Raw genomic sequence first — 14,882 nt, 5'->3', positions numbered from 1 at the left:
GGAGGAAATAGAATTAATTATTTGGATGCTGTATTCCATTTTCCCACCCACATTTGAAGATAAAAAGATAAAGTACCATCTACATTTCTTACCCCTGAACTGTCTTACATAATTCTCTTCCCACTGCCACACTCCCAACCAAGAATACTGTTTACCTAACTGCAAGATTTACATATAAAGATGAAGTAGCATTTGCCTCAGCCTTCACAATAAACTAGGTTAAAGTCTTTGACAGTCTTCATTTAGATCCTTCTAGAAGTGATAGTTTGCCTTCTGTCCTGCTTAAAGGCAGGGGAAGAAGTGTTCAGTCCAGCATCAGCCTTTCACATTAGGCTTCTAAGAATCTTCATTTTAAAATGTTTAAAGTCACTTAATATTTTCAAACTTTAAGATATGTAGATTTATTTTGATCAATTCTGGACAGCTTTCAGGGACATGTGACCTGGTATCTACCCAGGACAAATATGTCTGAGATGGAAACAATCAGAGGGTCATCCTTTTCCCCAGTTATCATGGGCATTTTTCAAGATTTTTTTTTATGATGTCAACTTGACTTTCCCTTTTGAATCCTTGTGGGTATGAGTCTCAGAGGGAAGAGAACCCTTTCTCAGGTTTTCTGCTGCATCTGGCTCCATGCCTAGCTTCATCCCGAAGCAGCATTCTGGGTGTGTGGGGCCACCAGCCAAACAAGCCCCTATGGAACAAAAAGTGTGTCAGTGTAGACAAGAATGAGCCTCCAAAGGGCTGTAGGAGAGGAAGGCAATGAGCCCCAGAAATGACACAGCAGCTTCACTGGCCCTGGCCCATGTGGACCTATGAGACCAAACTCTGGAGTGGTTCCAGTACCAGGCTTAGCTACCTTCTTAAAGTCACTGGGCTTGCTGCCAGTCTGACTTCCTGACACATTAGTGGTGACTGGGCTAAATGTCTCTTCCTAGTCCCTTCCAGTACCTGTCCACATGCCTAAGTTCAGAGTAAAAGTTCCTATGCAATTGGCTGGGATCATGTCATTCAAGATCCTATACAAATGTCTGGAATAGTGCAGGCATAGAAGATGCTGTGTTCTCATCTGAGTTAAAAGGTACTAGCACTTCTGTGCTATGCTGGGGTCTCCCTGCCCCTTCTTTCTATAGTATCATATTTTAGCATGGTCCATAATGGACATTCCATGGTTCTCAGATGAAAACACTCAGGAGAAGCTACTTAAGTTGTTTCTTTATCCCATGCCAAGTCACCAAAGTGCCCACCATGGCACCCTAAGCACAAGGCCATGCCGGCATCACCTGATGGTGCTGACTGTCCTAGGCCAGAGCTACCAAGCCAGTAAAGCCTGCCAGAAGAGTTATCTGTATGGCTCCACCTTTACTTCCTCTCATATAACACTCAAGATTTAAATATAAATGACAGTTCCAGTATTGTTGACAGTAATATGACTGATACAGGCTGATCTATGAGAAAGGGAAAGAAGATTAAGGGAATATATTGGCCATATCTAAAGAGAATCCCAAAAAACTGCAAGAGAACTAAAAGCAATTAGCTAACATGAATTTGGAGAGCCCAAAGCAAGTCCTCAACATTATATAAAGTTCTATCAGGGAGGAGCTACAAAAAGATAAAACCTGGCCTTCTATGTGATGGATCTTTAAAATTAAAGTTTTAAGATTAGAATTATAAGTTCAAGGCCACATTCACTTCTTGTTTCTGGTGACAAAATGATGTGATTACTCAGACTGAGCTACACCAAAGTCAAACCAAACTAGAAAGGACTGGTGATTTCCTGAGCAATCTCCTACCCAGTGCAGGGAGTCCTTTCATAGTATCCCTGAGCAGTCACCCTGCTTCTACTTCAGAGAACCCACTCTCTCATGAGGTCACCAGCTCCAGTTATAGGTACATTTTAGGGATCTCTCCTTTTCACCCACGGCTGCTATTCCTGCCCTCTGGATACAAAGAGGACAAGTCCACTCCCTCTGTCTCATGTAACCAGAAGAGCATATTTTTATATTTCTCTGATAAACAGAAATTTGAAAAGGAACCAGTGGTGAATCTATTTCTCATTGTTTTCCAAGACAGTAACCAGTCAGTATAAATGGTAGTGAGCAAAAAGTCACTGTTTCAGGAATACCATGGTTTGAAAAAAAAGAAAAAGAATAGGCTCAAGAAGTGCCTTTAGGAATCTGGAGTCCCTTAATCCCAAGTTCAGACTGGAAAGCTATCAAACTTGACAGAAGCAGGCATTAGGCCAAGAAAGATCTAAGTCTATTATCCTAGAAAGAATATACAATTCTTGACGTTTCAACCCTTCAATAAAGTGTCTTGAGGATCCAGCAGCAGTCATGCACACATTGGGTTGCCTTAACAAAACTGAAAGGGGACTGTAGGGCTGTGGTTAACTGCAGAACTGTTCTTCCTCTTCCTCTTTCATCTAGTAACGATAGGCAAAGACCAACAATTGGAGACCCACTGATCTTAGTACCACCCTCCCTTTGTGAAATTAAGCAAACCATAAAAAAAATCCATACTCAATGTCTGCCCCTCTTCTCCATCTAAGACCATGATCTAAATCAGCGAATAACCTCTATCTTCAAGGAAAAAATGATTTTCCAGCAATTCTCCAAAGGCAACAACAACACCTCTGTTTAACTTTTCAAACAACAAAATATGAAGACTTGCTATTAAAAGTGAATGCAAAAAATTTCTACCAAGAGAAAATAAATAGCAGGGAGATCTCCCTAAAGGAAAGAGAGGCAGACCTCAGTGGAGATACAAACAGCAGTTACTCAGGCAGGCAATGGCTGGACAGGCAAATCTCTCAGTATTCAAATGTTAATGTTCATCTCCCCCTTATATTTATGCTAGGGTTTGGCCCTGTCTCCTAGACTGTAGCTGAGTGCTGGACAAAATGCCTGGTAGGTGGTGTTTCATACAACAACAAAGACCTAGAATATTAGAAGAACCACAGAGGGAAATGCTTTGTTGCCTTGTGAGGAGCATGGACACTTCGTTAAAGTGATTTTTAACTAGAACCCAGGCCAAATCCATCCATTCATGGAAAACACTAGCAGAAGTCCCAATAAACATGTAGTACCCCAGACAACTATAGGCCCATAAAAGCAGAAGTGCTGTGATGCCCTTAGAAAACCTCCCAGTAGCATGTGTGAGGCCCTGGATTTGATACCCCATCCAACAACAATATTTAAAAAAAAAAAAAAAAAAGGAAAGGAAAAAAAAAACTTTCCCCAATTAAACTCAACTTCAAAAGAGGATCCCACTCCCAGAGAAACATCCTCTGCTCACTCCTCTCAGGGCAGGTGACTTTGGGAACAAGAAAGAAGGGATAAAAGAAGTAGCAGGAGAGAGAGTTGAGTGTGCTTCTACTCTGGGAGATTACAATGAGAAACATCTTCACCCTGCAGAAATTGTGGCCACTGGGAGCAAGCACTAAACTTGAAGCTATGCGAGACCAGACTACTTGATAATTATTAATGTTAAAACCTCGAGACTTAGCCCAAAGGGAAATGAGTTACAATGCTGTCTTGTCTAAGGCTACTCACTTCTTTTTAAAGAGCTTGCGGAAGGAGCTGCGAAAGCCCCCTTTCTGGTCTTGCCTGGGATTTTGATCGCTGAAAGATGTTTGTTCACTTTCTCTTTCTTCCTTTGGACAGAATCGGGTGGTGTCTTCTAAATGCATCTCCTGAAAACACAAAAGAGGTACTGTTTTTTTACTCTTTTCCAAAAATATCTATCCTGACTATGGGTCAGTTTTTTTTATTTTGTCACTTTCCTCACCTACCCCAAAAGACTATCAGTGAATACCCAATCCCAACTAAAGCACACTTAGGCTAATAAAGAAATCATGAAGTGGAAAGGAGAAAATTTTCTGCTGAGTGTAGTATTTCCCATATATCAAGGTAAATAATCTAGAATAGGAACATAGCGAATGCTTAAAAAGTATAGAAAGTAAATGCTTATTCTGGCACTGACACTATCTTGCTGGAAACCCAGTACTAAGCCCCTTCATAACTCTGAATATATTTCTTTCTAAAAAATAAGAAATCTCCTTAATTGTAATATGAGTTTTAAACTCATGTTTCTAATTCTTCATTTTAGGCATAAATGAGGGAAGGAGTTTCTGAGAGGTCAGAACTGTTTAGAAGTAAGATCATTCTATCTCCAAACTGAAAATAAGACTTTAACACAGTTTTTACAATTCAGAATCCATGATATTGGAATATAAAATAAACTAGAAATAAGGATGTATGTTTTGTGAACTCTAATTTTTTAAATGTGAAATGTGTCAACTAATAGATGTGCATATGTATTCATCTGTATATAAGCTAGATGTGCATATACATATATATATCTTGAGTTAACTAATTTAAAATTAATCTAAAAATAGTTTCTGGATTTTGAATAACCTTAAAAGTATCCAAGAAGTCAAGGCAAAGAAACATTGAGAATGCCCTGTAAGTCATATGAATTGGATGGGTGACTGCTGATAGAAGAGCAAAACATGAGGATGATTTTTTTTTTTTTCAGGAAACATACAGGTTTGACTTAGAGAAATTAAGTTGGGGTTGTAGTCACAGATCTGAAATTATCTGAGATTCTGCTAAGATTCATAACTAGACTATGGAGATCAATATCCTGATAGCTTAGTAGAGTGTTTCTCAGATGTGTGGTCCTGGGACTATAAGATCAGCTGAGGCCTCTATTTAAAATGTAGATTTTTGCCTTTCATGGTGGCACACACTGGTATTACCAGTAACTCAGAGGTGGAGACAGGAGGATTGTTTGTGTCAGGAGTTTGAGACAAGCTTAGATAACATAGCAAGACCCCATCTCAAAAACACCTGAGCCCCACCCAACTTTCTTAATCAGAATCTCTGAAGTGAAGCCTGGATAACCCTTAAGCACACTTGCACATGAAAATCAGTGATTTAAGGCATGTTTCTTCTCATCTTCTCTTCATGTTTACATGAATCACCTAGGTATGAATCTTAAATTGCAGTTTCTAACTCAGAAGCTCAGGCTATAAATTCTGGATATAACAAATTCCTAGGCAATGCACTCACCACTAGCTTGACAATTATATTTTGAGAAATGGGCTTTTAGGGACTACAACCAGGCCACAGTGTTGGCGAAAATGCCTGGAGGTTGATGTTTCACACAAGGACTTGGAATTCAGGACTACAGAAGGAAATAGCTTATTTTTGCCTCCAGTTGAGTATGGAAACTCTATTAAAGTGATTTTTAACTAGGACCCTCACCAAATCATTTATTTGGGGAAACTAAATCTATTAACTGTTTAAGGAAAAAAATCTTTCTGTAGAACCATAAGCTTAATAACATTTTATATCTGTATAGCATCCCATACTTTACAAAGCATATTGACAAATTTTATCTTTTTTGGCCTGATCTTCACAACAAACCTGTGACATAAGTAAGGTAAATATTGCCTTGTTTTTATAGGTAAGAAAGCTGAAAACATAGAGAAGCCAAGTGAATTGTCTAAAAGCACACAGCTATTTAGCATAGAGCCAGAATTAGAACCTAGAGCTCCTGACACCCAATCAGATGCTCTTTGCACTAAAACACACTGTCTTCTTTCTTGACTTTGAGAGAGGACACTAAGGACTAGGCTTCAGTTGGCTCTCCTGGGCAGACGTAGGAGATGCAGACTATATAGAGATAGAACAGAAGTTTTCCACATCTCAATAGCCAAGTAAGATAAGGTGAGGTATGGTGGCACATGCCTGTAATCCCAGCAACTCAGGAGTCTGAGACAGAAGGACTTCAAGTTCCAGGCCAGCCTGGGCAACTTAATGAGACTCTGTCTCAAAATAAAAAATTAAAAGGGCTGGGGATGTACCTCAGGGTTAAAGGACCCCTGAATCCAATCCCCAGTACCACCAAAAGGGGGGAGAGTTGTAGGGTTATCTTTTGCAACAAAATTCCCCATCCTGCCCCCACCTCATATACACTTATTCATATATACATGCACTCACCAATATACACATACAAACATGCATGCATGCACATACACATTTGCACCAACTTTAATACTCATACACAACCTCTGTTCACCTGCTCTCTGCACCCAACTCTCTCTAAGAATTCTAGTAATCTAGGCCTTCTGAGTTTTTACAAAGAAAAATTTGTCCAAAACCAGAAATAAGCAATGGGAACTTTTGCATATTTGAAAATTTTACTGATATGTACTGCTAGAGAAAAGATCTTTTAAAAACAGATTTCATTTGATACTTCTTTGGTGTCTCTTCTTAAACTGACTTGACTTCTGTCTTACAATGTTAGGGGAGGAAATTTGTTGCCCAATTTGTGTGATTAACAGTTTCTAACATATTGTTCTATCATATGTCTGTTAAACAGTCACAAATATATTATTCATTGTTTCTCAGATATATTACTTGTTATTTCTGATTAATGGTTTTTACCTGGCAATTGTTGAACCCCTAAATTTTCACACATCAATTAGGGAAAAACATTTTTATGAACATGTGAAATGAAAGCATTTTTAACAGTATAAACTATACTAATTACACTTTTTTCATGCCTGACTACCTCAGATTTCCCTCAGCTAACTTCTAGGCAACTTTTCAAATCTAATTCAGACACCCAATACTTCCTAAATACTTTCTGTATTTAGGAAGGCTTTTCTGACTACCATCATACCAAGAAATTTTAGATAATCCTCTTGTGGGCTCCTACAGTTTATCATAGTTCTGTGTTTTTGTGCCTTACTCCTATACTAAGTTAGTAATCCTGGAGGACAGAAATTAGATGTTGTTTATTTCTAAATCCTCAGCAATGATCATAGAAATTAGAACAAGGCAGGCACTTAATTTTGTTTGTTGGAAAATTAATTAAAGGAATCAGCAATCATCAATCTGTCCCCACTCGGAGATGAGAATAAGTGGAATGGAAGGGTTGTGGTACAGGTGAAAGTTGGGTTACTTTCTGCCTAATCAGAAATTGTCTTGTTTCAATCACATTAAGAACTTAAGTATTTGCTTAGGAACTACTGGCCCTTTCATGGACATGTGTTTAATCACTCTTTTTAAGGCCCCAAGGCTTGAAAACACTAAGGATAGGCATCAAAATGCATCAACGTTCACTGAGTCCAAAGAAGGTGTTTTTTGAGTCAATTCTTCTCTATCATGGGATGTCCTTGTCCCATCCAATATAAATTAATGTGACATCCTTTTCTAATCAAAAAGAAAGCAAGCAGAAATGAAAGTTAGCTTTGCAGCCAACTTCTCAAAGCCCACACTAAAAACAGGGCAACTTGCCTCATCCCTAGCTACAAGCAAGGACAGTGGGGGCAGGGAGTAGGGTAGCTGTCACACAGTCTTCAACGTTTAAACAAGGAGGGGTTCCTAACAGGCAATGGGGGGAAGCCAAGCCAGGGAGTTGCGTGCAACGCTTTGAAACAAGTTCAACTCTAAGGTGCCACGAGCTGAAGGAGAATGACATCACTCCTAATCCTATCACAGAGAGGAGAGAAGGGAGAGATTGGAGAGGAGGGGCGAGGGAGAGAGAATGAGTATGAACATGGAGACAACGCAGATCTAAATGAGTTGAGGTCTTCTCTGCCCTCACACATGTACTTTTGTGACCTGCTCTGTGTCCTGTACGGGAGCTGCCACTCGCCTTCAAGGTCACAGAGGCACGAGCCTTTTACTGGGGCAGGCGACTTCTGGGTCCCTAGCCTGGCCTCACCCCACTCCCCTCCTCGCTAGGGGGCGTCGGGCTGGCCCTGCAGCTCTAGGCCCGGGGCCGCCGGCGTTGTGGGTTTCGGCTCGGTTTTACTTTACCCTCCTTACTTCCAAATAGGTCTGTTTTTCGCTTTGGGACCTCTGTTGGGGGAAGAAGGTCCGCGGCGCGCCGCGGGGTACAGCGGCGCCGCCGGCCGGGCCGTGGGGCTGCGCAGCGCGCTCCGCGCGCTCCGCGCGCTCGGCCTTGAGCGGCGCGCGGCCGCCGCTGCTGCTGCGCGTGCTGTAGAGGCGCGGGGCCACGCCCTCGGCGGGCGGCGTGCGCGGAAACTCCTTGAGCGAGCGGCTCAGCGGCTTGGTCTTGCCGTGCGCCTGCGCCTGCGCCGCTGCCTCTAGCTTGTAGGCGCCGCTGCTGCTCGCTGGTGACGTGGCGCTCTTAGGCAGCGGCTGCAGCGCGTGCTCGGGCCGCTCGGCCTCCATGGCGAAGCTGACGGGCCGCAGGAAACAGATGTCCAGGCTGGACTCGGAAGAGGCCGGCGAGCAGTTCTCGAAGAGGGCCGGGGCCTGGAAGGGCTCCTCGTCGTAAGGCGCAGGCAGCGCGAAGATCTCGCCGCCGTATTCGAACTCCTCGTAGCCCGCCGGCACGAAGCCGCGGGCGTCGGGCAGCAGCTCGGCCGGGGCGCGCAAGGAGCGCTCCACGTTGCCCAGCTGCTCGGCGGGAGAGGGCTCGAAGTCCATCTCAGGGATGGCCTGCAGGGGCCCGGCGAGCGCCTTCACGTCCTGCTCGGCGGCACAGAACTGTGCCGGCGCCAGCAGGCTCTCGGGCCTCTCGTGCTTTCTGCCCTCCATCTCCCAGTCACTGGGCTTCCCGGGCTGCATGCTCTCCATCATGCTTTGCTGCTGTTGGCCTTTCTTCACTGGGGGCATCAGGTGTCTTTAAAGGGGAAACAATACAGAAGAGGTGTGCTTATTGTTTATTAGTGCTAACCTCTTAATGATAATGGCTCGCCCTTCCCGTCCCAGGTGCCTGCCAAGCTCCACAAACTTCTACTGAATAGTTCCCAGGAACCTCTGTCCCCAAGTGGAAGAGTAGAAATGGCCGGGAGGAAGTGGATGCCTGAGCCCCTCAATGGCACCAAGGACCATTTTCATTCCCCTTTGTGTAAGCTCTGACCCTCCCACCATCAGTCACAGTGTCCCAAGGCATCTCTTAAAACTGCTCTTTCTTGCCCTGGTTGACACAAAATAATGGAAATTCAACTTCTGTACCACCCATGGATCTTCACACTTAAAAACAAGTATATTCCTAGATGAAATAAATGTGCATGTCTTGATAACTGTTGAATCTGAATGGTGGCATGTGGGGTTCATTGTACTTGGGTAAATTTAAATTTTTCATAATTAAAAACTATGGCTATAATGATGCTAAGTAACCCCAAACTTCCACCCACGAAGCATTAATACTATTTTAAGAGTTTCCGCTCTGAATATGCCCAATATCATGGAAGGTTTTGTTCGTTTGTTTGGGGAGGGATCATGAATAGTGAATAATTTACATAGGTTACAATGTAGTATAGCATACCCATCAGATGGGACTTTCCAGTTTTGCTTTAGCTGCCAGACAGATGTAAATGGACAACTCCACACTGATTCAAAGTAGTGTTCTAATTTATTCATATTTAAATTCTTACCTCAGAAATATATAAAAATGTAAAAGCTAACACCAGCGTATCTTACTTTGGTGATCCTAAAATGAAAATTAGGTCTTACATTTATAGATGTGAAAAGAAATAGTGAAATGAAATCTTGATCTGACTCTTCTACCTTTGAAGATTGTTATTGAATTTTATTTTCTTTGCACGGAGTGTTATGATAGCCATGCTGTTCAGTCTGGGATAAAATGCTAGAGATTGCATTTTGGAGCTCTGTTTGTTGCACTTCAAGGAAGATAAAAGGCTTTATTACTGACTCAAGAGTTGGAGTAATCCACAACTTCCACTTTCTGCCTCTATTCCCACTGTAGGCCAGTCCCTCAAAATTAGTGTCCTTCTCTTGGATCAAAGCAACTGGTCACCTGCTTAGCTGTCACAGATAGGCCTGATGGGGTAAAGAGGAAGAGTTCTGTAGATCATACTCCTTTCCAGATCAGCCTACTAACCCACACAAACTGCCTGGGATTAAGGGCATTGCCATCAGCCTTTCCATAGCAATAGGTGCTTACGTGACAGTGGGGCCAGAACTGGGAGCAGATGGGTAGGGTTGCAGAATCTCTTCTGAGTGGATCCCACCGTCTCGGACAGCCTCAGGGCCTGCAGTGGGGGAAGCATCTTGGCCAGCATTTGCACACTGGGAAGCCAGCCCTTTGTATAGCTTTGCCATTGATGACCTAACAGGATAGAAGTAAAGATTCTCAGGTTGTACATGGGGAAAGTGGCTCTCTAAATGCACAGATTCTGCTAAGAAAGAATTATCTCTCAGATGACCCTTGTTGTGAGCTTTTCTCTTTCTCCAGGGCGGTCTAAAATCAGGTTACGAGTATGGATGCTGATTAACTGGCTGACAAGAGATTAGGGGTAGGGGATAGTATTGAGAGATGCATGCTATTAGAAGAGCCCTGACTTGAGAGAGCATCTTTTCTGGTCTGAAGCCATGACAGAAATAATTCTATTTTCCATCAAGTGGGTTGGGATAAGGTTGAAGGAAATCCAGGTCATCAGGAAGCTCTGCTATGGGTTGCGTCTGTTCCCTTTGGAGCTCAGAAGTTTCCTAACCTTCTCTTTCTTCAAACTCTTCCCTACATCATTTGTTTTACTTTTATACATAGCACTTATTAACATCTAACTTATTTGTTCACTGTCCAACTATGAAAAATAAACTCCATGTGGCAGGGGTTTCTGACCATTTTGTTCATTGCAATGTATTCAGTGTATAGAATAATAGAACAGGGGCTCAATAAATGTTCATTAGATTGATGAAGGAAATGATCTTCTGGCCCTTAAACTGATTTTGTACCTGATAAGTTTAGGGAAACTGAACTATTTTTGAGGTAGTTAACATGAGAGGGCATTAGAGTGAAAATGCTTTCTCTAAAGTAATTTCACCAGGTTATAGTTGTCTCCCTCCTGTACTGTCTGGTCACCTCTCCTACTCTCTCCTACCTCCCACTACTGCATCTCAGCCACATAACCACAATGTGGTTACTTGTGACAGATACCTACATTTACTGTTCTGTGTAACCTATTCTCATAAACCTTTGACAGACCTTCCTGATTGAATCATCAGAAACTTACTTCTTGAGCTTTTTTCGTTTCTGAATAAGCAAATCCTCATTGCACTGAAACAGCAAGGTATAGTGTGAGATAAATACTCGGAGACGCTGAACGCACACCAGTAGTAGGTAATAGTCAGGATGTTCTTGCTCTGTGAACTTCAGGACATTCTGCATAGAGGGAAAAAGGAAGCATTATATAAGAAGAAGGAAAAGTTGTTTTGTCTCTTCTGCATCTTACCTGGATCTGTTTTAAGTTTGATAGCCTTTTAGTCAAAACAACAATACATATGACCCATCTAATAAGCTGGAATGTCAAATTTGCTGTTCTCTTTCCACCATTCCAAGGGACAATAAGTCATTACAGTTCCAACTAGAAAGTTAGAAGGATCTATGAATTAGATCTCTGAATAGTAGAGGCATTCTAACAATTACTATGATTAATATCTTAATTCAAATGAGTCAGACTACTGATGAGAATGTTAGGCATCAAGGCAGGCAGGTAGGGGTGGTTGGTGGATGGGTGATTATCATCAAACCTGGTCTGGTGACCCCTCCTATTACATTTGGTTTGGATATGGTTTGTTCCCTATGGGTTCATGTGCTCGAAGCTTGCATACAATATAGTGGTATTGAAAGTTGGTAGGACCTTTGAGAGGTGGGGCTTAGTGAGATATGATTAGGTGACTGACCACACTCTTGAAGGGATTAATGCTGGTCTTATGAAGGTGGTTAGTTCTCATGAGCGTGAGTTGTTATAAATAAGTAAGCCTGGACCCTCCCTCCATCTTGCCTCCTCTCACATATCATGGGACCCATCATTCTTGTATGTGCTCCCACCATGTGACACTATCTGCTGTGAGGCCCACATCAGAAGGTAATGTCAGCACAGTGCTCTTGGGCCTCCAGAACCATGAGCCCAAATAAACCTCTTTCCTTTATAAAGTTCCTAGCCTCAGATATTTTGGTATAGTAACACCAAAATGGACTAATATCTACTGTACTACAGTAGATGTATGTGACTGGACTTTGGTAAAGCTAACATTGCTTTATTCTTGTCAGGAACTGAGCCATTTACATATATTACCTCATTTAATTTTTACCACCACCTAGTTAGACAGGTATAATTATTATCTCTCTTTAGCAAATAAGAAAATTGGGGGTACAGAGAAATTAAGAGATCTTTACTAAATCACATATCTAGTAAGTAATGGAGGAAGGCTTTGAACTTAAATCACAAGGTAGAACCAGGGCTTATTTACCATATTCTAATACTTGCAAGACCTGGACTTCAGTCCTAGTTTTTCACCACTAGATAAGAACTTAGGCATATTACTTGCTTCTTTGGCCCTTCATATTCTCATCTAAAAAGTGGTAACAATGATTCCTATCTTATGGGATTTTTGAAAGGAATTATATTAAGTAATAATATAATTATTATGAGAAAATGCTATTAGGCCTTAAAGCCATACAAAATTTAGAAAACCTCAATATTGACATTGGACTGCCTCCATCTAAGATTAATCACAAGTATTCCTAAGATTTTTTGCTGAATTACTTCAAAGACCAGTCAGTAGTTAAAGCAGAACAGGTGGGTGATTGGAAGAAGAGGGACTAGTAAGAGATTGATGAATCTCTCGGCTCTACTTCCTTCAATATGCCTCAAACCCTGTGGGAAAATGGTGTGAAGAGATCTGCTCATCAGCTTCTTCATGACTCTTCTGTGACACAAAGTATAAGCATTGTAAAGTAAAAACTTTGACTTAAGCCAAGTGAAATAGCAATTAAGTGGGCAGGTTAAATAGAAATTTAGACACCAAGAGCTGACATTTAGATGACTGTAGAGCCAAAGTAGATGGCATTAAATAAAGTGCTTCAATCCTGGACCACCAGAGGGGGACATGGCTCGTAAATAAAGATAAAACTCAAAGTCAGGCATCATAAATCAAGATATTTTTGGAGCCAGGCACTTGGTACACACCTGTAATACCAGTGACTCCAGAGGCTGAAGCAGGAAGATCGCGAGTTGAAAGCCAACCTCAGCTAAAGCGGGGTGCTAAGCAACTCAGTGAGGCCCTGTCTCTGAATAAATTACAAAATAGGGCTGGGGATGTGACTCAGTGGTCAACTGCCCATAAGTTCAATCCTTGGTACAAAAAAAAAAAAGATTTTTGGAGATAAGAGATTTTTAGCTTATCCCACAGAGTATGATGAGGTATGGGGTAGTCATAATAATATAAGCCATGTAAACACTTAGAAATATTAGTGATTCCTTGAACCTTTACAGTAAAAGTTGGAAGCCAAAAATAATATTTCAATATGAGAATAAGTTTGATGGCTTGCCTCGCCATGCTTACCTGCAGATGTATCAGATATTCAGGGATCCGCTGGACTATGTGAAAAAACAGTGTATAGATGTCAGATTTAATCTCTTCATCACCCTGAATGAAAGAAAGGTGGAGTCACTTTTCAGTGTTCCTCCAGCTCTGGCAGCAGAACCCTGGAGTCAGTTGCACCAGAGAAGAAAGGATTTATGCCCAGAGCATTCTCTTTCCAAAGATCACCATGAAGCATTGATCTTTCACATGTGCAGGGACATGACCAAGGAGGTAACTCTTCTTTAGCAAGGAGCGTATCATATATGTCTTTTGAATCCACTTAAATTTCCAGACTACACTTTCCTTCCCCACTTGCATCTTAGTACAGAGCTAAATAGAGATGGGCATTTAAGTTATGGCTCAGTGGTAGAGCGCTTGCCTAGCATGTGTGAGGCACTGGGTTTGATTCTCAGCACCACATATAAATAAATAAAATAAAGATCCATTGACAACCAAACAATATTTTTAAAAAAGAAAAATGGGCACTTAAATTATATTTGAGTTCAATTAATTAATTAGTAATCATTATGATGGTTTACTAACAGGCTCTAAGGATGGCTTAGAGTTTCATCAGAGTTGGAGAGAAATGTCATTAGAAATTGGTTGTTTGGCCTGGAAGCAGAAAATATGTTGGGCTTTCTCTATGTGCCTTTCCTTTCCTCCATTTCCCCTTCCTGCTTCCCAAACATTTGCTGAATGCTAACTTAGAGTAGGCATTATACTATTGGGAGTAGGGGTGAGAGTTTGCAGTAGAAAGCAAGACAGAGCCTCTTATCTCTTATGAGACTTGATTAATTTGCAGCTTTGGGGCTTCTGACACTGTTTTTTCCTACTGACCTAAAATAAATAGAAGTGTTATATATGTATACATACTTTTGATCACCTAATATATCACCACAGCAGTAGCTCTTAAAGCAACATGACTACAGCCACTTTATGATCGTATAAACTGACAAAAGATTATTTGAATATTGAGATTCATATCTTCCAAACCTGAAACACACACACACACACACACACACACACACACAGCATAAAAGCTACAACCTGAAGAGTTCTGGTTAGAACACCTATTTACTTTGCCTATAATTTCATTGAAGTAGAACAGAGGACCAAGAAGGCAGGGCAAGGATCAAAGCAACAGAAGTGATCTTGAGTAGGCTCCTAAAGCCCTAGGAAAGGTGTCAGTGGCTCTATTCAGGCAATCCCTTAACCTGAAAACAGGCTCAGAGTGTACATGCTATACTGACTGGGTAGATCAGCAACATGGCATAAATGATATGCCAATAAAAGACAGCACACACATAGAATTAACTTACCTCCTTCAGAACAACAACATGAACCAATGAGATGCATTCTGGCAAATCCCTCAAATAGGCAACATAATAATCCAAGAAGTTATTCTTTAAAAGAAACACAAAAAATGCAAGGTAAGAACCTGGAAACAGGAACGACAATATATTTATAAAGCTATGTATATTGAAAAGGAATGCTTGGCAGATA

At 41.4% G+C, this 14,882-nt stretch overlaps 1 protein-coding gene across 1 annotated transcript in view; it reads right to left on the bottom strand.

Annotated features, from left to right (window-relative positions):
* Arhgef33 (Rho guanine nucleotide exchange factor 33) overlaps positions 1-14,882 on the bottom strand; it is a 46,524-nt gene that overhangs the window by 3,891 nt on the left and 27,751 nt on the right. The window contains exons 10-15 of the mRNA XM_076833519.2: positions 14,699-14,782; positions 13,359-13,442; positions 11,024-11,172; positions 9,955-10,119; positions 7,836-8,667; positions 3,555-3,694 (exon numbers count right to left, since the gene is read on the bottom strand). Of these exons, the coding sequence (XP_076689634.1) occupies positions 3,555-3,694; positions 7,836-8,667; positions 9,955-10,119; positions 11,024-11,172; positions 13,359-13,442; positions 14,699-14,782 (1,454 nt within the window). The remainder of the gene's footprint in view (positions 1-3,554; positions 3,695-7,835; positions 8,668-9,954; positions 10,120-11,023; positions 11,173-13,358; positions 13,443-14,698; positions 14,783-14,882) is intronic.

Source organism: Callospermophilus lateralis, chromosome 14 (genome assembly GCF_048772815.1).
Source record: "Callospermophilus lateralis isolate mCalLat2 chromosome 14, mCalLat2.hap1, whole genome shotgun sequence".
NCBI classification, from domain to species: Eukaryota; Metazoa; Chordata; class Mammalia; order Rodentia; family Sciuridae; genus Callospermophilus; species Callospermophilus lateralis.
This window is presented reverse-complemented; position numbering and strand designations above follow the sequence as displayed.